The sequence below is a fragment of the Metopolophium dirhodum genome, chromosome 4 (genome assembly GCF_019925205.1).
Source record: "Metopolophium dirhodum isolate CAU chromosome 4, ASM1992520v1, whole genome shotgun sequence".
In the NCBI taxonomy this organism is placed as follows: Eukaryota; Metazoa; Arthropoda; class Insecta; order Hemiptera; family Aphididae; genus Metopolophium; species Metopolophium dirhodum.
In genome coordinates, this window is record NC_083563.1 from 23394811 (window position 1) to 23421813 (window position 27003).

General features: G+C 32.0%; 3 protein-coding genes across 5 annotated transcripts; 2 read left to right on the forward strand and 1 right to left on the reverse strand.

The window, feature by feature from the left end:
• Nucleotides 1-4473: 4473 nt before the first annotated feature.
• On the forward strand, nt 4474-7932 carry LOC132942899 (uncharacterized). The gene has a single exon (XM_061011604.1). The coding sequence runs from the start codon at nt 5112-5114 to the stop codon at nt 7035-7037; it is 1926 nt and encodes a 641-aa protein (XP_060867587.1). The 5' UTR covers nt 4474-5111; the 3' UTR covers nt 7038-7932.
• Nucleotides 7933-10890: 2958 nt separating this feature from the next.
• LOC132942582 (transient receptor potential cation channel trpm) lies at nt 10891-21485 on the reverse strand. Of its 2 annotated transcripts, none has more exons than XM_061011129.1 (25): nt 21335-21485; nt 21122-21163; nt 20879-20987; nt 20191-20273; nt 19937-20111; nt 19657-19870; nt 19251-19544; nt 19024-19180; nt 18780-18927; nt 18533-18716; nt 18329-18459; nt 17397-17524; nt 17152-17335; nt 16101-16290; nt 15826-16037; nt 15579-15764; nt 15300-15521; nt 15054-15211; nt 14806-14909; nt 14554-14735; nt 14300-14485; nt 12876-13232; nt 12187-12818; nt 11498-11726; nt 10891-11436 (listed from the first exon to the last, which is right to left on the reverse strand). In XM_061011129.1, the coding sequence occupies exons 3-25, from the start codon at nt 20906-20908 to the stop codon at nt 11311-11313; spliced, it is 4512 nt and encodes a 1503-aa protein (XP_060867112.1). In that variant the 5' UTR covers nt 20909-20987; nt 21122-21163; nt 21335-21485; the 3' UTR covers nt 10891-11310. The 2 variants fall into 2 exon arrangements, with proteins under 2 accessions (XP_060867112.1, XP_060867111.1); XM_061011128.1 differs by having other exon boundaries at nt 14806-14996.
• Nucleotides 21486-22345: 860 nt separating this feature from the next.
• Nucleotides 22346-26618, forward strand: LOC132942583 (leukotriene A-4 hydrolase). 2 transcript variants are annotated; one of them, XM_061011130.1, is made up of 13 exons: nt 22346-22674; nt 23429-23544; nt 23606-23739; nt 23817-23928; nt 23990-24058; nt 24578-24799; nt 24876-25016; nt 25080-25286; nt 25360-25501; nt 25565-25736; nt 25839-26069; nt 26157-26261; nt 26356-26618. In XM_061011130.1, the coding sequence occupies exons 1-13, from the start codon at nt 22620-22622 to the stop codon at nt 26474-26476; spliced, it is 1827 nt and encodes a 608-aa protein (XP_060867113.1). In that variant the 5' UTR covers nt 22346-22619; the 3' UTR covers nt 26477-26618. The 2 variants fall into 2 exon arrangements, with proteins under 2 accessions (XP_060867113.1, XP_060867114.1); XM_061011131.1 differs by lacking the exon at nt 22346-22674 and having other exon boundaries at nt 23443-23549.
• Nucleotides 26619-27003: the final 385 nt, after the last annotated feature.

A 27003-nucleotide genomic window follows, 5' to 3' on the forward strand; every position in this document is an offset into this window, starting at 1 on the left:
ATATCGAAATCTAATTAGTTATAACTGTATATCAGCATATAGGTATATTGTAAGTTACAATGAGTAATAGGTAATCAATTTACGTTGAGTTTGGTTTGTCGAAATGTTGTACTTTTTTCTTTTTACTGTACAGTCTTAATATGTAAAGAAATTGTAGGTCGGTGGGAATTTAAATAATGATTACCGTTGGTCATACAAATCGTTTCCGAACTTGGTGACCCTGAATTCTCCTAGATCACGCACTATCGCCCAAATCTCGTTGGCTACAACCGAAGTAAATTTCGCTTCCTGGATTTAATAATATACTGTTTTTTATGATAATAATAAACATTGTTATATATAATACTATAGTAGGTACCCACTTCACTCTATGATATGGACGTTTTCACGATTCAAATATTTTTATGACATATTTCCAAATTATTGTTATTATAATAGTTATTGCTATATTTTATAAGCTATGAAATCACCCAAAAAAAAAATGAAAATATTAAAAAAAAATTAATGTTTCATATTTCATATTGTTGATTTATTGCCTCGGTGAACGATGACAGATATTTTTAAAAGTTAAAACGGTATAATAATATTATTATAATGGTATTTATTATAGAACGACAATAATCAGAACGTGTGTATATAGCCTAGGTATACCTATTCGTATACAAACCTACTATACGACATGTAGCTGTAATAATGTAATTTATTATAATAATATTACACTCAAAATGTCGGACGTGTATCGACTCGGCGTAACACTTTACCCGTAGCACAGTGCCACACAATATAATATGTAATTTATTTAAACGCGCGAAAACGCATATGGCCAAACCGAAAGCGACGTCGACAATAGCTATATAGCTATAATAATATGCCTACATTTTGTTAGAAAAATAAAATATATTTAGTTTAAAACATTGCCGCGTTCAATTCTTTATTCTGGATCGTACCTCTACACTTAAACGTTGTGACAATGCGTACTCGGTTTGCGTTCGCCTTGAACGGTTTAACGCGCGCGAACGAAGGAAGACCTGCGAGGGGTACGCCTACCTATTTACCTACAGCAATTTAAACGCCGTGCGCATGCTGTGTCTTTGTCACCGGCGTGTTTCGTACGTTATTGTGAATAAATTGTAACGTGTTTCGGTTTTTTTGTAGGTAGATACTATTCGGATTTCACGCAGATACGTTTCGGGACTGTCCGCATAATTCCGTAAGTCGCATAAGGTATATTAGGTACCTATATATATTTGGTGTAGGTACATATCTAAACTGCAACGAAATACTTGTAGGAACATTAGGAATGGCTTTTAGTGAGGACGGCGTGAGCATCATATTATAAATGATTATATCATCGTGTAATTCATATAATATTATGCACGCAATATATACCACCCATATAGGTGTAGGTATAACGTACCGGTTTGGGTACGATTTTTCTCCGTGTAAATCAACAATGTTCGGATTAGATCAGCACACATACCGTTTAATTAACGTGTTCGGAATACGCGTGGCAATGACCCGGTAGCCTTTGGTCTTGTTTGGTGTAAATATGTTTTTTGATTGCGATATCGCGCGAGTATTCGTTGTAAAACGCTAATTGCCGAACACATTTTGTTGTGTTCTCAAAGGTCGAGAAAATAGTCTCTATCAGCGGAATAAAACTACTACTTACTCTGAAATTGATTTGCAAAATTGAATTTATAAATATGACCTAGACATTTATAATCTATATAACCCATTTAAATTTAAAAAAAAAATTACCTACCACCTACCTACATTTGATTTTTTTCTAATACGTAATATTGATCTGTAAATATTATGATACACGACCTATAATTGTGCATATTAAATATTATTATAAACCTACATGTGCCTAATGTGTAAAATAACAGTATAATAATATACTGAATCGTAATACCTAGACATCTATTGATGTTGTGTGTACCCAATACCCATACAAATTTAATTTCAAGGGACATTTTCTCGCGTTATCGAAACTTGCTTATTGTGCTTTTATAGCTGTTATGCAGGTTGGCGAGCCGGTTCAATGCAAAATGGCCACGAGCACGGTGATAAATGTAGAACAGAGGAACGAAAACATGTTAACGCTTCTCGCTGATAACATATTATACGAAAACCTTAAAAGTCAAGGCTTTGAATTTAAAGGGCATGGTATCAGAACATAAATGTTTATTTCGAAAGATTTGATAAGTATAAAACACACGTGCAAACACACACACACACACACCGAATATCTATTTTCTTATTATTGCCTCCTAGATGGCTAGATACCTAAATATATATATATTTACCTACATAGGTAATAGGTATACGTATAAAATGTTTAAGCACGTAGATACCCTAAATAATATGGAAAACATTTTGATAAACTTTAAAATTTAAATACTCATTCAAGGATAATTGACAAACCATATAAACATTAAAATAATGCGTGTTACGCATAACATTTGGATCTAATTTGTTTGTTACAGACCTACTATAATTAAGTTAATATGACACGATTGTTAATTAATAAAAATAAAAAATAAATGTTAAATTTATTGTCAAACTGTTCTATAATTAAATTAAATATACACCTAAGATATTAAAAACAGTACATTAATAATTTATTTTATATTTAAATTATATTACCTATTTAAAGAAAAAGGTTGATTCCATTAGGTCTTCAAGGCAGTAGTTAAATCACTGAGAAAAACATAATATGCAAATGAGTACAGAGTAGAGAATAATTATAGAAACAGAATGCTAAAATACTTTCGATATCGGAGATATTGTAAAATGTAAGGTACATTTTTAAAAACTGGTTGATAAGTGATTACTTATTAGCTAGGTACCTATTATATAATATTATAATGCAAACATTAGATCTGGAATTGATTTTATTAAGCCGGTTCAGGTATGAGTAATTGAATTTATCACAGCGTATTCGGTAATTCTATAATATCTATTCTCCAAATAACGGTATAATTACCGAAATGTATGTGATGTAATTTAAACCGTGGGTGCCTATTTAATAGCTTATTGCATGTGTGTGTTAAACATGAATCAATAAATAATCATATAAAACTGTATGCTAGATACCTATAGTAAAAGAATAAATACATAATATTAATCGCTCCGTTTAGAATCTAAAATATTAATGCGCCTTGGTATGAAAATGGCGTTTAGATAAAAAAATGTCCATATGGAGTGGAATGTATGAGATCTATCAAAATATTTGAAGATAGGTAACCGTTCTAGGGTCCGATCATAAAATAAAAATGATCATAAAATGGCATTGTCTGTCAGTTATACGGCTGGTACACTGTGTGTCGTAAAGTCTAGTCGTCATGGACAGCCCCCGAAAATCATCGACGTCGTCGCCGAAAAAGGATTTGAAAAAAAAAATATAACAATCAAGGACGAATTTGGAGAGAATAAGTATGTAGAACATTAATGTATACACTATCGACTGTGCGTTACAATACTTTACAAGATTATAATTTCTATTGTTTTGTGTTTCCGCGCAGAGCACAAATGTATAATATTTTATATTGTAATATTGAATATATCTACCTGCCCAATACCATCGCGGGGGTGGGTGGGGGGTTAAGCGTAAAAATTTACCAAATTCGTCCGAAGGACCTTTAAAGTACACACAGCGTACAATAAACCTATATAAACGAATTGTACGGTATACCTATATAAAATTTAAAAAAAAAACAAAAACCAGGTGTAACTTAACCTAACCTTATATAATATAATATCATATTATATAGGCATAATATGCATACAGTTTTTTTCCTATTAATATTAAGGGCACGCGTATCTTCACGATAATATATTTTACCTGTACGGTTGTATATATATATATATATATATATATATATATATGCATAATATGGTTTGTGGCGACCACGACGTTTGTTCGAATAATAATAATATATTATATATACCTTTATTATGTATAATAAAGGAGATAATATACAGACTCAATCCAGGCGGCCACCTTCACGCCCAAGGTCCTGGGCGCACACTCACACTCGTACACACACACACACACTCGCAAACACTTCGACATTACATGTACATTAAAGTCTCAATGCCGCGTTGTCCGGAACAAGGAAGAGAACGCGCGCGCATATTATAACGACGAGCGTGCGGGATAGTGCGAATCGGAAGTGAAGTAAACAACAACGCGTAACCGCCACCGCCGCCGTCGTCGAGAGTAAAAGGCGCAAATCAGTGTACCGCACACACCCCACACATCATATGCGTGTGCGCGGGATAAAGCCGGCTCGCTCTCGCTCTCTCGCTCGCCGCGCGCACGGGACAACACGACACGACGGCGGACGGGCCGACGCACGGCGTTACGCCGGCGGCCGCGGTGGGGGCCCGGCGACATTGAACCGCCGGCGGTCCAATAACCCTGGACGGATCGGCGCACATGTTATATAAGCAGGTGAACGCCGCGGCAGCGTTTTAGTTGATTTTTTAATACGTACAGCCGTAGATTAAATACGCGACCCGTCGCCACCGACACCATAAATCCCGCGCTGCCGCCGCACAGACGACCGCGGACACCGATCGTCGACGCCGCCGCCACCATATACTATAGCCCGCACAGCCGCCACCTGCAGCCAGGGGGTGCGTCTCGTTCGAATAATATACACAGTCGTCCCGTCGTGGTCTTCCGATCTTCGTCGTGTACGACAGCGATTTTTCGTACGGACTGCGGAGTGCGCGAGTGTGACCACCGCCGCAACAGAATAACTCGATAATAATACATAACTGCATACAATTATTATCATAGTATTATATAGTGTTCGGGGGGGTTGCCGCACGCGCGTTTCAGTGTGAGCTCGTGTGTGTTACTTTCGATTTCTATACGCGTCGACAACGACACATAAGACGCGTGCGTTTTGGAAAAACCCGTTTCACGTGCGTGTGTGTGTGTTCGTGTATTAACGACAAGTGCGCGTGTGTCTGTGCGCATAGTGCAATTTGAAACACAAGAACATACCCACCTACTTACCTAATACCAAGTATTCGCGTTTCGACCTCCGCCGTCGCGTGTTTCGTGTGATGTGGTGAATGTTCGCGCGCAAACGATGGCAGCAACGATCGCATCAGCCGAAACGGAACAGATCAAGCAGGAGATCGCATCCGTCGTCGAAGAAGAACAACAGCAGCAGAGTCCTGTAGTGACTTCCCCGTCGACCGTCGACCGAGACTTTACCGAAGAGATTGTAGCGCCACTGCCCGCGTCCAAGACGTCCGCAATCTCCGCCCCGTTGCCGATCGTCGGCAAGGCATTTGACTTGAAGCGCGCCAGCGTATCGTCCGTGGACAGCGACATATCGCTTTCTTACGACGCGGCACCGTTTTACCCGCGTTCGCTGAGCCACACCGGCGGTATGTCATCGGCCAACAACTCCAGCGGGTCCGGCACTGATGACGGTGGCCGGCACCATTCAGCCGCTTCCGCGGTCGCCGCCATAAATAACACGGACTCGTCCGATTCGGCGTACGAGGGCGGTCAGCTCAAGTCCGGTGACGAGTCCGCACCGTTCGTAACGCCAGACGAGGAGACCACCAAGCGCATACTTGACCAGGTGGAGTTTTACTTCTCGGACGTGAACATCGTCAAAGACGCGTTTTTGCTGAAACATGTCCGCCGCAACAAGGAAGGATACGTGTCGCTGAAGCTCATCTCATCGTTCAAGCGGGTCAAGCACCTGGCCAAGGACTGGCGGGCTGTCGCGTACGCCATAACCAGGTCGGAGAAGCTTGAGGTGAATGATTCTGGAACAAAGCTTAGGCGCAAGGAGCCACTGCCCGCGTACGACCAGACGACACCGTCCCGGACCGTCGTGGCCATCAACCTGGCCGAGGAGAAACCGGTTACCATCGAGTCGGTGGCCGAGTTATTCCGCGGATGTGGTGAGATCGCGCTGATCCGCGTGCTCCGTCCCGGCAACCCCATACCGTCGGACGTCCGTCATTTCGTCAACAAGCACCCAGAGATGGGCAGCAATGTGAGCGCTCTGATCGAGTTCGTGCGCACCGAGTCAGCGCACAACGCGATGAGCAAAGACTGGACCGCGGAAAAGGCCAAGGACGGGCAATCCATGTGTGTGCTGGAGCTCAACGCTCCCGCGTCCAAGAAGAAGGCCACCGCGGCCGCCAAGAAGTCGCCGATGAACCGACTATTCGACTCAGAGTACTCTTCGTCGTGCCAGAGTGGTTCCGAGGCGGAGGACAGGCAAAAGATGCGCATGCAGCGTAAGGTGTCCGCCAATACCCTCATGCGGTCCGACTCGTCATGGAACCAGCGCAGGTGGTCCAGGGACTCGGGTACTGACAGCTCCGCGTCCGGGTACTCTCGACGCGACTCGTACGTACCGCCGCCGCAGCATCACATGCAGCAGCCCGGCGATTACGGTCACAACAGGCGCATGTCGTCTGGCTGGGACTCGAGCTCTGAAAGCTATTACTCGGGCAGATCGCGTTCCAGCAGCGGCGTGTCCATACCGGAAACGTTTGGAATGCGCCGCTTTTCGTTGGCCAACCGCGGCCCCGAACAGCAGCAACAGCAGCAGCAACCGTGCTGTTGTTGCGGCCACAACCAGCCGCCACAGCCACAGCCGCAGCAACAACCTGTGGCCATGCGCAGACACTCGACACAGGACAACGGGCACCACTACGATATGAGGCGGTGCAGCAGTAGCAGCAGCAGCAGCGGCGGCGGCGATATGATAATGCGCAAGGACTCGACATCAGACTACTGTTGCGGCAGCCAGCCGAGGGATGGATTCCACAACTGGTCGCGGAAGAGCAGCTCGTCGTCGATGGGCGAGGGAGGCATGGGCCGGCGCCTATCTGTCGACTCCGATTCATCGGGTGGCAGAGGCCGCCGCCCCAGTTTGGGCCTCGTGACGCCGGATAACGTGGTCAGGATGCCCAAGGGCCCAGACGGTTGTGGCAGCCGCGGTTTCCAGAGGGAGCCGATGTTGGACTCCACCCTTTACGAATGAACAGCTGAACGACAACGACACGATGATAATTAAGAATAATATTATATTATTATGATTAACAATATTTATTATTATTAATGTATACGGCAACTACGCGGATTTGAGGGACCCGAAGCAAGGAAAAAAAAAATTTACAAAAAAAAATTATATCGATCTATATAATAATATAATATAATAGGTATTTTTAATATCTGATATAGGTATAATATATGATTAGTTTTTAATTTAAGCGGTTTGGATATTTAGGTACTTGTAAAATAAAAATGAATTTAAGGAACAAAGGCGACTTCCCTGCCGTTTAATCGGCAGTATGGTCCATATAATATATAATTTATTTTTATGTCAAAAACATGCCATAAGTAATAATATGTGTGTAAATTGACAAATTTTATCGGCTGTACGATTTTATTTGTCGAATGCAGGCATCATACATTGGCGTGCGAGTATTTTCTTGTTTTATCGTTTATACTTTGTAGAAGTCGAGGTTTAGGTACGCTTTATACTTATATCTATAGTATAATTTACCTACCTCGGTGGTTTGCAGGAGCTTCGATTCCGCGTTAATTTATTGAATATTTATTATGATGGCATAGGTACTAATACCATATTTATAATATGTTTATTTGTATACCTATATTTATTTAATTATTTATTAGTATTTATTATTTATCAATATTATTCGCAAGAAATTAAAATAATATTAATCTATTTATATGGTGATATCATTATCATTACTAAATTGTCGATGTAGGCATTTAATTTATTAAGTTATTATTATCGAAGTATAATATTATGTTACCGGTATATTGTAAAACCATAATATGTTGTATTAATGACATATGGTTTATTTATTTATATTTATGAAAATAAACGTAATATATTATATACTTACATATGATGGACGTTATTTTTTTTATACCACAAAATGCAGTTTTACTCGGCTCATCCGTGCTCTAAGCTTTTTAGTACTGGTAGTTCGGAGCACGATACCTACAACTGCAGTCTGCAAGTAGTGTTTACAAATATTATCGTTGTATATAGACATATAGTCTGCGTGCGTCACGTGAATGATGACTATTTAAATGATAAGAATTCAGTGGAAGGGTTAATCTTCCGTCGTATTCGGTTGTACCGGCGTACCGCACCATAACGTTTCTTACTTTATGCACGACAATACGCCACCTGATTTTTAAACTTTTAAAGCGGCTGAGGAATGAAAATAAGCCAATCCAAGTTTAAAAGCGCAAACAAATTTAAATATTATAACATAATTCAATAATATCTACCTAACATACTTTAGATCTGGCGACTGAAAAGTATGATCTAACTTAATCAGTGTGATTTAGTGATTTATTTATTTTACAGATAATGTAATTTCAGATGAGGTATTTATACTGTTATGTATTTTATTACGATGAACTGACTGATGGTTATGATTTACATTCCAGAATTTTGGAGTCATATACTCATATATATATATATATATATATATATATAGAGAGAGAGAGATAAGATTATAAGAATGTATGACATCCATTTCCAACTCCTTCACAAATTCTAGCTCGATTTCTTTCCAGTTAGTCTTTGGTTCTATCCGGTAACTTAAATTCAACTCTTAATAATGTAAGATCAACTCAGTCATGGAATAAGTCCCATTAGTGATCAAGATTTTAGGATTTATAAAACATATAGAAAATTAGTAAGATAGTTTACATTTATAATTATTATACAAACCAAAACACGAGTCTTCAAACAGTTCCAACTATATCTTATAGTTGTAATTCCAAAAAATATTTCTGATACTCTAGTGACATTTGGGATCAAATACATTTTACCAATACATGTGATTTTTAGATTCTGAGTGGAACGATGAATGTATTGATTTTACAATAATGTGTTTTTTTTTAATTTTGTATTTTTTTTTGTGTCTGTGATCAGTGACTCACTCATCATCTTTTAGGACAGTAAAAGTGCTTGGATTTTCTTCAACAGTATCTTTTCTGATAGGAAAGTGAATCAAGTTGGTACTTTGGGGGGTCAAAAGTAAAATTTTTCCTGTAGTTTTCAAAAGCGCTTATATACATGAAATTTTCACTGGTTGTTTATATTTGCATTTTCTATACACGATAAAATTTTAAAAATATTTTAATTTATTTCAAACTATTTAGGAACATTTTCAGTTTCCAATTTTATTAGTATTTTTTTCTATGGATGTCAATAAAACTTTATTTGTTAGTTAAAAAAGCTTTAAAATTTAATAGAAGGCTCCTACTATATTGTTACAATGATTTTGAAAAATATTAAGAACCTTAGTCACAGTTTTTATTTATAAGCATTTAAAGTTCAAATCTTGACAAAATACGGAAAAATCACAAAAATTAGCAAATTATTTTGAGTTGGGAATTCATAAAATATTTTTTTTTAAATCTTAAATTTGAAAATGTAATACAAGATTATACATAAGTTTGTCTACCTTTATCAAAAAAAAAAATGTCTACAAGAAAGTCAAATTAAATTTTTATGAGCGTTTGAAATTCATATTTTTACAATATTGGATATTCACTTGATTTCTCATGTAGCAGTTTTGTTATTTTATTGTTATTCAAAAACGAATAACTGTAGATACATGAAAATTTTACTGAATGTTTATTTTTTCATTTTCTATACACGATCAAGTTTTTGAATTATTTTGACTCTTTTTGGGCTGTTTACGGACATTGTCAGTTTTCAATTTTTTTAGTGAAAATGTAATACAAGATTATCTATAAGTTGTCTACCTTTATCAAAAAAAAATTGTCTACAAGAAAGTCAAATTAAATTTTTATGAGCGTTTGAAATTCATATTTTTACAATATTGGATATTCACTCGATTTCTCATGTAACGATTTTCTTATTTTGTTGTATATACACGAAAAAAATTTTTTTAGTTTTTTTTTCTATAAATATCAATAAAATTTATTTGTTGGGTAAAAAAGCGTGAATATTTAATGCAAGGCTCCTGATATATTGTTACAATAGCAGTTGAAAATTATTAAAAATACATGAGCACAATTTTTTTTTATAAGCATTTAAAGTTCAAATTTTGACAAAATTTATCAAATTAAAATTTAATAATTATTTTGTAGTTAAAAATTTATAAAATGTTCAATTTTTACAGCTAAGGATTGAAAATGTAAAACAAGGCTCCACGTAAATAGGTTATTTAAAAATTACTTTATTCACAATAATATCATCAAATATACCTGATAATATCATAGGCTGACTGACAGTTTTCGCTCAGAATCGTTTTTCTTATACAATGATATTATATCATTGAATTCAAATTTAAAATCATCTATTACAGTTATCCACTTGTAACCTACTCAGAGACACCCACTTGCCCATATGTTGTGAATTTATATTTTATTTAATTTTGGACCCATTTTTTGAACCATTGAAAATAAAATATTTTATGTACCAATATTCCACCTATTTCATTTATTTTATTCAAAACACAATAGACCGTGCCAATTTTCCGTTGACCCAAAAATATTGTTGACGGGGACTGAAGTTTAAGTTTCTCATTGAAATTTAAAATCAAAGCACAAAAAGAACACATCAATGTAAAATCAAAACATTCATCACTCTGCTCAGAATTTAAAACTAATATAGTAATGTATAATTATAAGTTCAATGCATAAATATAATGGAATATTAAAAAGCATTTATGTATTATTGTCACCTATCTACATGTTTATAAATGACAATAAATCTTTTTTTTTTTTATTTTTATTAATAAATAAGCCCAGTAGGAACCAAATATAGGAGCAATTCGAAGTCAAACTAATCCAATAAAAATTAATAACAAATGATATTATATGACATTAAATCATGTTATTGATCGTGACAATGAAACTATATTTTAATAAACTAAAATTATTTAGGTAAAATAGCCTACATTTAAATATAAAATATATTTTAATGTTCTAACATAGACTGTGCATAGAAAAATGTATACAACTAAAATAAAATAGTCTAGATTTTTTTTAGTAAAAAAAAAAAAACATAAGCGGAATTGGTAGGTAGGTAACTATAACTATTTGTATACATATTAAAATTTTTATGAAGAAAAAATGTATAAAAAATAATAATAAGAATAATACAATAGTATTGCCCAATTGAATTAAGTACACTAAAAAATTTGAATCAGAGCCCAAATAAATAAAATTGATAATAGAATAATTAATGAAAAAATATTCTCTACTCACTAATTAATTTAAACATAATATTTGGTTTAATCATAATTTTTGGAAGACATGCTATTGAGCGGATTATAGGATGTTGAGCTTTCCGTTGTATTTGTAGTGTTGGAAAGTGGTTCATTTGGATCTATATCTGTACGTGTTCGTAGACGGATCATCTGAATTCATGTAAAATGTTATTGCTATTAACATACTAACACCATACAAAATATTACTTACGTGATCGTTATGGGCATTGATAGGTATGTCAATTGTATTTGAAGTCTTCTGTTTATGTTGTTTTATCAAGCCTTCCATCAGATGGTAATCATTTTCCTCTGCATCTCTTAGATGCTCTTTTTCCAGGTATCTAGCAATTTCTGGGTTTGACATCTCTGATGCATGTCTGGTACGGGGTACCGGTGTATTCCCTCGATTTGGTGAATGGTCACAGTGTGGAGATAATAAGCTACACAATCAAAAACAAGTAATAAAGGAACTATGTTTTTTAAACACTAGCAATTTAAAAAAAAATAATATTCATATCACATAGTACTAATATTATTTTTGATTATGATATTAGTATAATGTTATTATAATAACATAAATAAAAAGATAATATAGTATAAAACCAGACATCTTGTCTAACCTAACCTATATATTATGTACAAAAGCCGTAAGTGTTTATTAATGAAGAAAATTAAATTATTTATGGTACATATTAATCAGAATTAAAAAAAAATTATTATTTAAATGCTAAATGTAAAATAGTAAAATTGATCATGGTTCAAATTGCATAAGTATGTATTGCAAAGTTGCAAAACATAACAATTTTTATTCGTTATTTTGATATTATATATCAAATTTTATATCATCTAAGTAATGGAATTAAATATAAATAAATACTTAAAATTATACATAAAATATACCTAGAGTAAACTTGTCTGTTAGGTGTTGGAGGAAACACTTTGATGAGTGGCTCTACCCAGATTGTTCTATCTATACTTGATCTAGCAATAGCTGGATCACCACTATCAAATTTGCAATCAATATCGCCGCTATCTATATCATCCACTTCTTTGCTGTTCAAATCTGGTGATAAAGTACTTTCAGTATCAAATTTTCTATCTACTGTTCTTGCTGAATTGACTGACATCCGGCGGCTTTCATAATTGTACAATTCTAGGCCCGTTTTATCATTAAAAGATGGTACACCATCAAATTGTGACAGTAAAAAGTTGCTATCGGAGAAATTTGGTGGACGTTTTTCATGAAATGAATACTTTTTTTTTCTGCGATAAGCAGACGGTAATGCATCTGAAATATCTGATAATAAATCTGATCGTTCACTAATACATCTTGTTCTACCTGATATAGGAAGAATTTTTGGATCAGAATCAAAGTCTGGTTCATAAGAATTACTTCTTTTCTGAGCATTGTCGCTGCTACTACCACTATCTTGGTCACCATTTTGTGTAGCCATGAATCGATGTATTACACCTAAAGTGGACAATGTTTGGTCCATTAAGTCTTCTATTTTGTGAAGTCGAAATTCTAATGCCTAAAATTATTTCAATTGTAAATAAATTGGTAAATTATAATTAAAAAATTATCATACTTGTACTGATGAGTTTTGTAAGTTTTCCTTCTGGTTTATATCATCTACTTTTTGTTGTATGTTTTCAGTTTTTTCTAAAGACATCTTAATTCTTTCTTCCATAGACATTTGAACTTTGTAATCTTTTTCACGAAAATATCCCTCAACACACTCCTCTTCAAAATCGTAAAGCTGTTCTAATTCCTCATTACCCAAAAATAACTTCAAGCCATTGTCATAAGTCTCTTGAATGCCTTGAATTTTGCGACAAAGATACTTTGCTAATAGGAAAACATGACAAAAAAAAATTAAAGGCGGCGGGAGAGATGGCTTTTGTTCATACTCCATAACAACTGTAAATCTCTGGAACATCCATACCTAAAAAAATATTGTATCTAGTATTATACACCAAACAATGTTCAAAATCCTTATGTTCAGAATAATATTTTAAGAGCATTCATTCATACACAAAAACCCACACATAAGTACCTGCATCTTACAGGATATAGGTAGTTGCCAGCCTCAGGTAGATCACCCCTAGTATATTATAGTATTTTTGTAAATACAGTAGAAATCACTAAAGCATCAGTTAGGATGAGATAAGAACAAGGTATCAGCTGCAACGAGCAAACACCAATCATACACCAAGTTACTACGAGCAAATCGTTTTCTTTTAATGTGAGGATATGGATGAGTATAATAATATAATATATAATATACATTATGCACACATATGTAAGCTCTCACTAGGTGCGGTACTGTTGTTGTCTCCTATGCTACAACTGTCGTTGCCTAGTGGGGGTAACCAGTTGGTGTTTTAGCGCGTTCAGGCGACCTGTATCGTTTTAACTGGTATTGAAGTATAAGTAAATTATAAGTGTAAATTGTCGAATAAAAGTATAAATTCCTATCGTAGAAGTTGACTTTATTATTTGCTAGATCCTGATAGATAACACATACATATAATACCGTATATTATGTACCTAATATCCATATAATATATGTATAGACATGTTTCTACGAGATCTGGTATTATCAAGTTTATAGTGATTAGGGTATCATCAGTAAAAATAAAAACTTCCAAAGTTATTGTGTTGTTAGTTTGATTAAGGTTTTTCAGTAATGTCAATTTTTTTTTTTGTAATTTCCCGCTTCTTATTTACAGTGAGCAATCGTTCTAACTACATACAACGAGCTATTGGTTACAAAGATACAGTGAGGGATATGAGAGGGGGGGCGAAGGGACATTGCCGTCCCCTCCCCTTGGGCTGTCTTTTAAACGTAATTTTTTATTATAATATTTGGCTAAACAAAAAAAAAATTTAATTTTTAAAAATTCGACCCCACCCCCTTGGGTGATTTCTGGATCTGCTACTGCAAAGAGAAAACAGCCCCTTAGAATTTGTTGGAACCGATTTTTACAGTACTTAATATTTAATAATTACCTGATGAGATATAGCATTGATATCATTAAAAATGTTGTTGAAAACCGCAATCAAGAGATTAATAAGTAAAATATTGGCAACTAATAAGTACATAGCCATTACTAATGGTGTAACCCATCTACCAGTTTGGCAGTTTGGCATGCCAGCTGATTCATCACACCCTGGATATATTTGATCAGCATACACCTAAATAATATTATATTATAAATTATAAAAGCATTCATATCAATTTTAAGTAAGTTGTTTATAAATACCTCTCCATATAACATAAAATATGGTTGTAAGAATATTTCTCGGATTAAAATCCATTCAGGATCAGAGTCAGGGTACAAAATTGACCGTCTGCTTACTCCAAAGCTCATAAGTACTACAAGTAAAAGTACTACGAAGTACAGCATATTTTTTATCATTTTACCCATCATTGTAACTAGTGGACCTAATGGAGATAAAGAAATATTCATGTATAAATAGTATTAGAATTTCAAAACTATTTGATATTTACTAACCAAGATATTTGTTAACACCAAGTATATTCAGGATTCGCAAATACCAATAAATAATATCTGTGCAGAACATAACTCTTCCAATGGCCTGTGATGATGGTTGTAACCTTAAACAAAGTCCAGTTAAGAAAAAAATAATTGCTGCAGCATCACATGGATTCCACATATTCCATGCCCAAACAGAGAATTTATCACTAAAAAATTTAATTAAATTCAAGTACAAATTTTATAAAATCAATTTATAATTTTACCTGATGCTGGTAGGTTCAGAAGAAACAATTTCTCTAATTTTTTCACAACCAAATGTGCATATATAAGCAATTACATACAATTCTTGCCAAGATGGATTTTGTTCCATACGGACAAGAACCACATATGTGAAAAGAACCAAAAAGACAAAATATGCGGCCTGTAAAATCAAGTAACATTTGATTATCATACAAAATTAATTAATATCATACCAAAATTATTAAAATGAATATTTTTGTAATACTAACAGAATTTGCTAAAAACTTTGTTATTGGTGCAGTGTAAAATTCAATGATCTTGTGCCGCAAAGGCAATGGCCGCTGCCGCTTTAAATCATAAGCACTATATTCGTATGATGGAGTTACACATTTATGTTCATAATCAGAATGTTTAATTGTACCTCCTATTGAAGCACTTGGCAACATCGTACCATTTTCAGCTGTTTCATTATCTTTGACAGATGATGCACCCTTAAATTGTATTATATATTAATAAACATAATAGTAAAATAACATTTTAATTCATACATCTAAATTTGTCTCCACAAGATTTAAGTGTGACCGATGTACACCTCCTTCCACACTTTCATTTTCTTCTTCTAATTCCAATCCGTATAAATGTTCTTCTTCAGTTTGTGGCATTGACTGCAATTCTTTTCGAGATTTAAATTCCAGCCTGGATATATATGGTGGAAATAGCAATCCTAATAAAATCTATAATCAAACATTTTTTTAAAACAATGTATCTATAATTTAGCATTAATATTGTTAATACCCTGATGTTGGTATTTTTTCTTGTCCTTAGACCTCCCATCCATAGATCAGCGAGTATGATTTGGCTACAAGGGTGAGCAAGCAAAGCCCTATGATTTGCAGCTACCGCTAAGCTAAGACAAGTTTGACCACTCCAATTTTGCAGTTCAACCGTAAGCATTTGTTGGGCTTGGTCATCATCTTGACGATAGCAATAATCCAATAACTCAAGTGCTAAAATTATATTTTGTAATTATTAATATTTTAATTTAATTTATACGTCATGTTGGTACACACAGATATCTTCAAACACTTTGGCATAATTTCGTAATTCATCATATATTTCTGTCTCTAAATCATCTTCTGCTGCTTCGTGTGCCATGGCTTTATAAAGCTTACAGGCAGCAAGTGATTTAACTAATGCTTCTTCTCCATGCTGCCACATTAATAATGCCATCTCTTGACGCTTAGTTAACACAGTCCAAATCTTAAAAATTTAAAAATTAGATAAATTTTACGCAATTATACTGAAAAAAGACTATTAATTTAGATCTTAGGATAAGTCATTTGAAAATTTAAACAGCAATTATCATCTAATTAGATAAATATTTCAGAGCAGTAGAAATCTGCTGATTAAAAACTTGTGATGTAATTATCAGAAACAATTAAATTGTAATCTGGATAACACTGGATAAAATTCAGCCATATTTCTAAAAGCTATTAATCTTAGGACAAACAAATGTATAACAATAATACTCGATTGAGAAGTATTAAGAATATCTTCTGAATGATAAACAAGTAGAACTATTCCAAAATGTTTAATATGTATATTATTGAAGGAATGACTGACATTTTTCCAGATGAAACTCCGACAAGAAGTATTCATATGAACAAATAACTATATGATGTAGGTTACACCAGAATTAGAACTCTTTATACTTTAGTTAAATTAGTAATCAATACATTATTGAGTAATAAGGTCCCCAAACGGTACATAATATACTCAGTAGTCAGTAGTATTATTCAAGTATATTTCAATAATCCACCCCTTATCATCTATGCTAGTCCAATATGGAATGCATCTTTTACTAAAATTAAAAAAATCCAAATTAAATGTTATTCTGTAAATATGTTTTCAAAAGAATTTTTATAAATCTTAACCTTTAAATAAATTGTTACCTAAAAGGCTAAAACCATCAAAAACTCAATGCTAATAGCTAACCAGAACAAATTAATGTTTTTTTACAAGAACCAGAAAATTATACAACAAAATCTCTTATAGATTGGTTGAGAAATAGTAATTTAAGTATATCTATAATAAATAACAAGTGAACAATAAATTACGTACTAATAACTCATTAAATGGATATTCAAAAAGAGATTCCTCTTCAGAATGTTCAGAGTCGGCTAAAACACCCAATGTTAAATTGTTTCCATAGTAACGTGTAAATGAAGCACTGTTTCTGTGCGTATTGTTCAAACGGCGTGTTTGGGCATACATTGTACGAAATTTACGTCTGGTGTATTGAGCTCTATTTAAAGAATGTAAATCAAAAACTAAATATAACAATGAAAATAGCATTTCAATTTTACCTGTATGCACCACCCATTAATTTATTAATTACTAATCCAATGTCATGCAATGTATACATATAACCTTGAGGGATATGAGGTCGAACATCCCGTAATATATATCCTAATGTATTTGTTGGTCCTTGTTTCTGAAAAAAAGAAAAAGAAATAAATAGAGTATGTAAAAATGTAAATGTGTATTGATATTTATTGATAATTTATAAGTAAATATTTACCTAATTTATAAATGTATAATTTATATATGGCTTTTTTATTACAACATTATCAAGTTCACCACCATGCTTTATTATTTTAGGATAAAATAAATTAAATACTTTTACATAAAATAGATGGTTTAAAGTAGGTAACATTAAACTAACACATTATTCAGTATTTAAATATTTAATAGATGTGATACAACTTTTAGAAAATAAAATTAAAATAACTATTATGGAGGTAATGTACTTAATTTGACATTGATAAACTATGTTATGCATACAAATTACTTTAAATTAGTAAGCTACTGGTGTATAACAAATTACTTTTGATTATGTATACACTATAGCCACTGAGTTAATATAAATACGGCTTTTTTTCTATACAGGTGGTCAACTATTTTCCACTTTTTTCATTTAACTAGCATAGGACAACAAAAAGCACAGTGAGCCAATCCGTATGATAAAATTTAAAATCACCTTTAAAATTATTTTACTTTATTAAGAAAATATTCTAAGTAGTTATTTTTATATGTGTATTTAAATTAATTAATAACTTGAAACAAATATAATGCAAGTATGCAACATATTTTTTTATTTTTTTTATTGAGAATAATGTTATTTTAATAATTATTTCAAATTCCAACTACAAATATATAAACTAATAATTATACATATATCTAATAAAAAAATAAAATATTTTAAGTAAATGCATGCAATATATAAAATTGAACTCACAGTATTGTATAACTCTTCAAGCCTAGAAATTGATAAAAATTTCTTCATACTAACACCATTTTCTAACAACAATTTTACAAAATCAATCCGGTCATGTTCTAAAGCTTGCATCATAGATTCTTCTAAAGCACCTACACAGAAATCACATGCATATTTACTGTTTAATTCCAAATTAAATTAGATATTAAACATTTTAAGACTTACCTTCTGGCCATTCTTGTCCATAAACAAATATTTCAGATCTAGCTATGTCTACACGATTCCAAGTCAATGCTAAACTTAACTGTTCTGATGGAGATAAATGTTGACTTTTAAATAATGCAGTTAATATAGTTTGATCTAATTCCTGTGACTTTTCTTGTCCATCACTCATTCGAAAAATAGTGATCTATATTTCCAAGAACCAAAATAAGTTTCATAACTTTGAATAAAATACAATTTTTATAAGTACCATATTTTTATGCCTTGTACACTCGATGAGTTCTTCATATAAACGTTCAGCTTTCTCTTGCCCGACTTCAAATGTAATTTGTATGGTATTTAATAGATATTCTTTCATATTTTCTAAAACAGTTTGTCCGCCACTGTCTACTGCATATCTGATTCAAAAGGTATAGGCCACCTTTTTCATTTTTATCTAATTACTAATACTTAAAAAGCAAATAGATAGATTTCAAGCTATGATAAGTTATTACCTGTGTGTGAAAGCTAATAGATCAGCTGCTCTGCCTGAACCATCACATATAACCACTGGTACTGGAGGAGTATCTGTAACATATTCTAACACTGCTCTAATTGTATGAGTACCTCCTTCAATCACTAGACAAACAACAGGAGTACTATAATGTGCACCTGTAAAAATTAAAATATAAATCCTAAAATATTGTTCAACTCAAAAGTTATTAATAAATGATAGAAGTACTTGGATGAAGTTTTTGAATTGAAATATATTTTTCCAATTTTTTACGTAATTCAATTTCTGCACCATAACGTCCCGATGTGCCATCGTCCACCAAAAGGAAATATGTATGCCTATTATTCAACACAGCTAATTTAGATCTAGGTGATGATATAGAATGGTAGGGAACATCCTTATTATGACCAATAAGCTCATGGTTGTTTTCGATAATACCCCATGGCGCTATGCCTATAGACACAACTCTACCCGGGCGTTGTGAATCAAGCAAAAGTGCATCTCCCACTTGACGAGTAACACCTAAATATAAAATTATATAGTATAGCATATTATAGCTAATATAGCTAAGTATAGCTATTTATATAATATAGCACAAATGTAATTTATTAAAAATTAAATGTTTTAAAATTACCAGTGTTTGTTCCTCCAGTAAATACCCAAGCACCAGTTGTTTTAGCGGCTTTCAATAATCCTTTACGTAATACCTTCTTCAATTTGGGTTGTATTTCGAAATTGGCTTTTCCTCCTTGAATAGTTATTAATAATTTTGGTAGTTCTAGACCCCATTCTCGATTAAATAAGTGAAGTATTGTTTCTGGTCTAGTGTCATGTGACAATCTAACGTACTATAAAAAAATGTCTTAACCCTCATTAGTATACCATCTATGTTTTATTTTACTGTTAAAGTTTACCTGTGCTTTGGTAGGATGTGGGCCACCTTGAAACTCAATTGTTCCATAGGCATCTGTTGCTGAAACTACGGTATGTTTTAACGAAGACCATATTTCATTAGGATTATCAGGGTCTAACTGTACAGAGCCACTTCCTCCACCACAGTGAAATGTTAATGATAACCCACAACTACATCTATAATGAATATTTTAACTTAAAATTATTAGAACCAATAAAAATAAATATTATCTAAGTCATTGATAAAAAAAATTACCTAGTCTTATCGGTACTGGATGGAATAAAAGTTACACAATCTCTTTTTTGAAATAATGCTTCAACCCAACTCCGAGCTTGCCTCTAAAAAATAAAAATTGTAATAAGGTAGGTACAAATGTAACTCAGGAACTTATTTATTTATAAAATACTGCATTATAGTTTTAGATAAAATTAGTTACCTAATAAATATAATGTATTATTAAATAATTTTCAAAACAAAATAAAACTATTTTTGGACAATTAAATGTAACAATTTAAAAAATAAATAATTCCATTAATTGTATGTTATAAGTTTTTCTGTCGATAAATATTTTTAATAGGTAAATAATTGTATATCAATTATTATATGACTAATTTTAAATATATTTAATTTAAATTAAATGAAAATATAGGTAATTAGTTGATCATTTCTTAGAAAACTAAATATTTATTAATTACAATTATGTAACTAAAATATATAATATTTTTTATTTTATATAAGACTAATAATAAAATACTTGAGTTAAGAGATAAGATAAGTTTTAAATGCAAATAAATGTGATATAATATATTATACAAAATGTGTTAAATGCTAGCTAAAATACAAAAATATGTGAATATTTTTTTTACAATAGTACTATTATAATTATTTAATAATTTCTATACAATATATAATATAAATATTAAATAACAAACAATATACATACTTTCTTGGATTTGTTTATTTTTGAAATCATACTGACACTTAGTTGCTCTTTGTTTGTTAAGGTTATAACATGCAGAATTTAACGTTTCTACCATTGTCGGCCAATAAATCTGAAAAGGAAGAAGTTAAAATAAAATGTCATCATTTAAATTATTATAGTAAACTCGTGACATTGTATGACCAATAGTTAATTATTATATAATCAAAATATATTGAAGAATGAATACGATTTAACACAACATACCAAATTTTAATCTGGTCCTCTGGATGGCTAACACACTGAACACTATGAAACACAAATTATACAAATTAGTGGTTAATTACCATGCATTAAACAATAGTATTAAACAGTCTGGTGTTGCAACAAATGTTGTGCCGACGTTGTCAGGTGAATTATTAAAAATAATCTTACATTCAATAGTGCAACACAATATTTAAACCAATAACCATCACTCACCTTTACATTTACATTTTGGAAGATTAGGAAATAATTGATTCGAAAATAATTAAGAAATTTAGATAAAACAATTTAAATTCTAAGCCTAATTTTTAACCCATTGTCACTACTATTTGATTTAGATTTGACCATTGAGCTAGTATACATAGATGATAGTTAGGTAGATAGTCGACGACCGTAATTGGAACCTGTACATTTAGTACAGTAATTTGTTTATAGATGGCGCTAATAAACATTTCAGAAATATTTACTATTTACTTTTCACTTTTCAAACTCGAATATTTTAGCCATTACAAAAATACAATATATTTATTTTGTCACGGCATTAGCATGCTTTAGAAGTTTAGAGGACGTCACATTAGATGTACCTATTGGCTTTGAAGCATAACCACAGCGTTATCTTTCAAAGTTTCATACGCACAAGTGCACAATATCGAACATATCATAACACATTTTACGTTCAGAACGATCAATTTAAGCAATTTTTATTATTTAGTAAATTAAATAATATTAATACTAAGCTATCCTAGGGATTTTTTCAATATTTCGTCAAGTCGGCCTATGAGCATTTGAACATTTTCCAACTACAACTTACAAGCGTGTCGTGGCCCGTGGGAATGGATTTGTTTTTATTTACAAGCCTACCACTGCATTTTTGTGTACAGTTTTCGAATAGAATTGTTTAAATTACATGGTGATTTTCGTCACGGACCAATATAATATATTAATATGAGTATACGGCTAAAAATTATAACACAAGCCTAAGTCATAAACATATTATATACTATGGCGATGTTAAAACGGTTTTAAATCCAGATAAATTAGGTACATAATATACTCCGTGTTTTTGTGGTTTTCAATTTTTCATAAAAAGTACCAAGTACCAACAAATGATAACGAGTTATCGCAACAGGTTGTTGTGGTATTTGGTGGTGTGGTTGCGGCATAGATAATATATACGTATTATCTATTGGTAGTGGTCTGATGACTGATACTCAAATTCTCTGATAAACAGATAATATTCTGTATTTCAGATTTCTGTCAAAGTGTCAAGTGTCAGTGTAATGAACTCAACTCAACTCAATGCTGAACTGCTGAAATAGTGAAGTCAGAAGTTTCAAAATCTGACAGACTCTGTGACAGTTGAAATTCAGTTTGAATCCAACAATAATTTCATAATATCAAATATCAATTTAAATTCTAAAGTCCAAATTAGTTGGTTATATTAAATCTGATAAATTTTCCAACAGTAATAAAAGAGGTATAATCATTTAGGGTTTAAAAAATGTCAGCAGGAAAACGACTTAGTCCTAATGACCCGGGATCTTATTCTTTACCTGGTAAGTAATTTTAAAGATATCTATTCTTACATACCTATATTAGTACTAAATACGCATGATTTTTTGTTATATTTAACTGTTAGGTATTTTATTAATTTAGGTGATTGTAATCTGTTCTACAAATATATTTCTTTTACTATGATTTATGACAAATTAATAATTAGGGCTGGGATTTTTATGGGCTTATATGCATAGACATTTTCTTTTAGCAACTTCTGATTACTACTATTGTTTATAATTTCTACAAACCACATCATGTTGAAGTAAACTGGTTATTTTATTTTGAACTTCTGCATATTTTAATAAAATGTATAATATTGCATATTTCAACTATAAACACTTAAAATGCATGGTATAGTTGAGCAGCGGTCGTTGGCAAGAAGAAAATAGAATATTATTTATTATCTATCCAAAAAATACCCTATATTATATTATTTAATTTTTATATATTTATATGGCATCTGAGGGATAGTAATATAATTTATATCTTATCTTATTTGTTTTATACTCCTACAACTGCAACAGTAGTTTAGATTTAATAATTGTTTTGTATCTTTAATTCAGATATCTTAAATGTAAAGCAATCTGAAATAGAACCATCAAAATATTCATAGTTTTTATAACCAGTATTTCAAATTAGATAATTACCTAATTATAAAATGTATATTAATTGCTTTGTTTATACCTCAGGCATTTAAACATATTAATGTATTATGTTTAAAGATAAAATAAAATTATGAAAATTATTTTCTAGAAAAAGTTGCCGTAACTCATATCGATATAGAACTTGCTGCTGATTTTAAAAATGAAATACTTAAAGGATTTGTTGATTTGAGCATAACTAAAATTGATGAGAGCTGTGATCATATTGTATGGTAAAGACAATTAATTTATGATTTAAAAATAATTCACCAAAATGTTTAAATTCTAGATTTTGGACAATATTGATTTGAATGTGTCAAGTATTGAAAACAAAGATGATAAAACATTGTTGGATTACAGTATAGGTGATCGCTTAGAAGTGTTTGGTTCCAAACTAGAAATAAAAATACCATCTAAAAAAAAGTATGAAATCAGTTATTTTACACTTAATTTTTTAAATAACATTGTTTGCTTTTGGTTTTTGAATTCTTGACCTTAAGGAGTATCATACGAATTACTTATGAAACATCTAAAACTGCCTCAGCTTTACAATGGCTTACACCTGAGCAAACTCTGGGCAAAGTCCATCCATATCTGTTTAGCCAATGTCAAGTATGTTAATTTCCTTATACTAATATAGACTTATCTCAATTAAATGGTGTGTATTGTTTAGCCTGCTCATGCTCGTTCCATGCTACCCTGTCAAGATACTCCATCAACAAAATTTACATACTCGGCAAAAGTATGTCTTATCATCAAAAATTGTACAATTTTTTAAAAATATTTATTTAGTTAAGGGGATTCGATACCTAGATTTTCTGTTTTTGTCTAACAAACGCGTGACATAATAATTTAGACATGTTTTTTGCCAAACATACCAATTGATCTAATGAAGCGATAAGAATTCTGAAAACATTTTTGGATTGGTCTTCAAGTCTACTTGAAATTGACTTTCCCACATTTTTGATATCATTCCCCAAATTTTTAAAAAATTCATATTTAAAAAGAGTATTTATAAATTGTCATATTTCAATTTTTGGAGAAGTTGAAATCAAAAATGTTGGAAAGTCGTTTTAAGGTAGACTTGACGACAAATTCAAATCTGTTTTTAGAAATCTTATAGCTTTATTAGATCAATTGGTATGTTTGGCAAAGAACCCGCCTAAAATCCTATGTAGAGCGTGGTATTAGACAAAAACAGAAAATTGTGATATCGAATCCCCTTAAGTGTATTGATGGTTAAATAATGGATAACTTACAGATTACAGCTCCTAAACCATTAACAGTATTAATGAGCGCAGTTCCGTTAGATGTAATTGACCATGGAGAAACACGCACATTTTTATTCCAACAAAATGTTCCTGTGCAATCATATTTAATTGCCCTAGCTATTGGCAATTTAGTCAGTAAAACATTAAGTCCTATATCAAAAGTTTGGTCTGAACCTGAAGAAATTGACAAAGCTGCATATGAATTTGAACAAGTATAGTATAATATTAACATTTGAATATTTGATTACTGTAAAATTTTTTCTAATAAAATCTCGTTAATATTTTTAGACACCTGAACTATTAAAAACTGCTGAAATTGTGTGCGGTCCATATGTTTGGAAAATTTATGACTTACTTGTTATGCCACCTTCATTTCCTTTTGGTGGTATGGAAAATCCGTGTTTGACTTTCGTCACTCCTACACTATTGGTGAGTTAGGTAATAACAAATTTAACTATAACCATTTAATGCATATTTCGTTTACTGTTATAGGCTGGAGATAGAAGTCTCGTAAATGTAGTGGCTCATGAAATAGCACATAGTTGGACTGGCAATTTGGTGACAAATCGCAATTTTGAACATTTTTGGATGAATGAAGGATTTACAGTTTATGTGGAACGTAGAATAAATGGATTATTGAATGGCGAGAGTTCTAGAGAATTTGCTGCACTAAGTGGTCTTGAAGATCTCAAACAATCTGTAAATATTTACTAATATTTCTATGATTACCTTTACTAAAAAATCATAATTACAATAACAATAAGTATTGCAGGTTGATAATTTAGGTGCGGAAAATCCTTTAACCAAGTTAGTAGTCGATTTAAGTGGTATTGATCCAGATGACGCATTTTCTACTTGTCCTTATGAAAAAGGTCATACATTCTTGTTTTATTTAGAAAAATTGTTAGGAGCTGGTAAGGCCGTTTGATTAAGAACTAACTGATCAGGCTTCTCATTATTAAACAATTATTTTACAGCTAAATTTCAAATATTTTTCAAATCCTATATTGATAAATTCAAGTATAAGTCTGTTGGTACTGAAGATTTTAAATCATATTTTCTATCCTATTTCCAAGAAGACAGTGCCATCTCGAAAATTGATTGGGACTTATGGCTGTATACTTGTGGCATGCCTCCAATAATACCTTCGTAAGTAATAACTAGTTAAATGCCTTTGGAAAGTGTAAATAATATATGGTAATATATAATATTTTACTAATTAAAAGTTTAATATTTATATTATTTTTAAAGGTATGATACAAGTAATCAAGATGCATGCACCTCTTTGTTAAACCGTTGGGAACAGTGGAATGGTTCTGGTGACAATTTTAAGAAGTCTGACTTGGATACATTTCAAACCGCACAAGTTATACAATTCTTAGCGTTGGTCTTAAAATCAAATAATTTTACTTTGGTAAAAATAAAAGCTATGCAAGAGGTTTATGATTATAACAGTAATGGAAATCGTGAAATTGTATTTAGGTAAGAACTAAAATAAAATATTTATTACAATTATTGTCAATTTTATAAAAAAAATTTAGGCATGATACCTCTGTATGTTTTTATAAGGTGGCTTAGAACATGTGTGAAAGTCAAGTGGATCGAACAATTAGAACTCATATTTAAATTTATCAACACCACTGGAAGAATGAAATATGTTCGTCCTTTATATAGGTATCTATTTTCAAATTGTATTTTGATATTACCAGTTTCAGAAAATGTTAATTTTTTTTCGTTTTCTACTTTTCTATTATTGTTTTTTTTTCAGGGACCTTTACTCTTGGGAAGAAGCAAGAACAAAAACAATAAACAATTTTGAAAATAATAAAATGCGTATGATGTATGTTTGTCGTCATACTGTGGCTAAAGATCTACAGTTAAGAGAATAATATCAACAATATCTGTGTTAAATTATTTTTTATTATTGATGTATTCAATTTTAAATTAATATCATGAAATTATTTAAATCAAAATAATAATAATCACCATGTTTTATACATAAAAATAAACTAGTAAAATCTAACATTTAATGGAATATATATTTTAATATTTATAACATCAATAATTTGATTTTTTTTTACACTGATAATATTTTATTTGCCTCAATTTTCCAAAAAAAGTCTAAATCCTTAATTGTGTATTTAACCCTTTCACTACTCCAGATGTTCTATTACGTTCTTGTATTTCATAATATTATCGTAATATCACTAATATTGTATGCTGGTAACTGTACAACTTTAGGAAACCATACCTCACATTATTTTAAAATTAAATAATTAGATCATATAGAACTCAACATTAAAATTTAAAAAAAAAGGTGGGTAAGTGGATGTCACTCTGCTGTACAGTAGGTTACAAGTGGGTCACTGTAATGGATGGTGTTAAATTTGAATTCAATGATATAATATCATTGTAT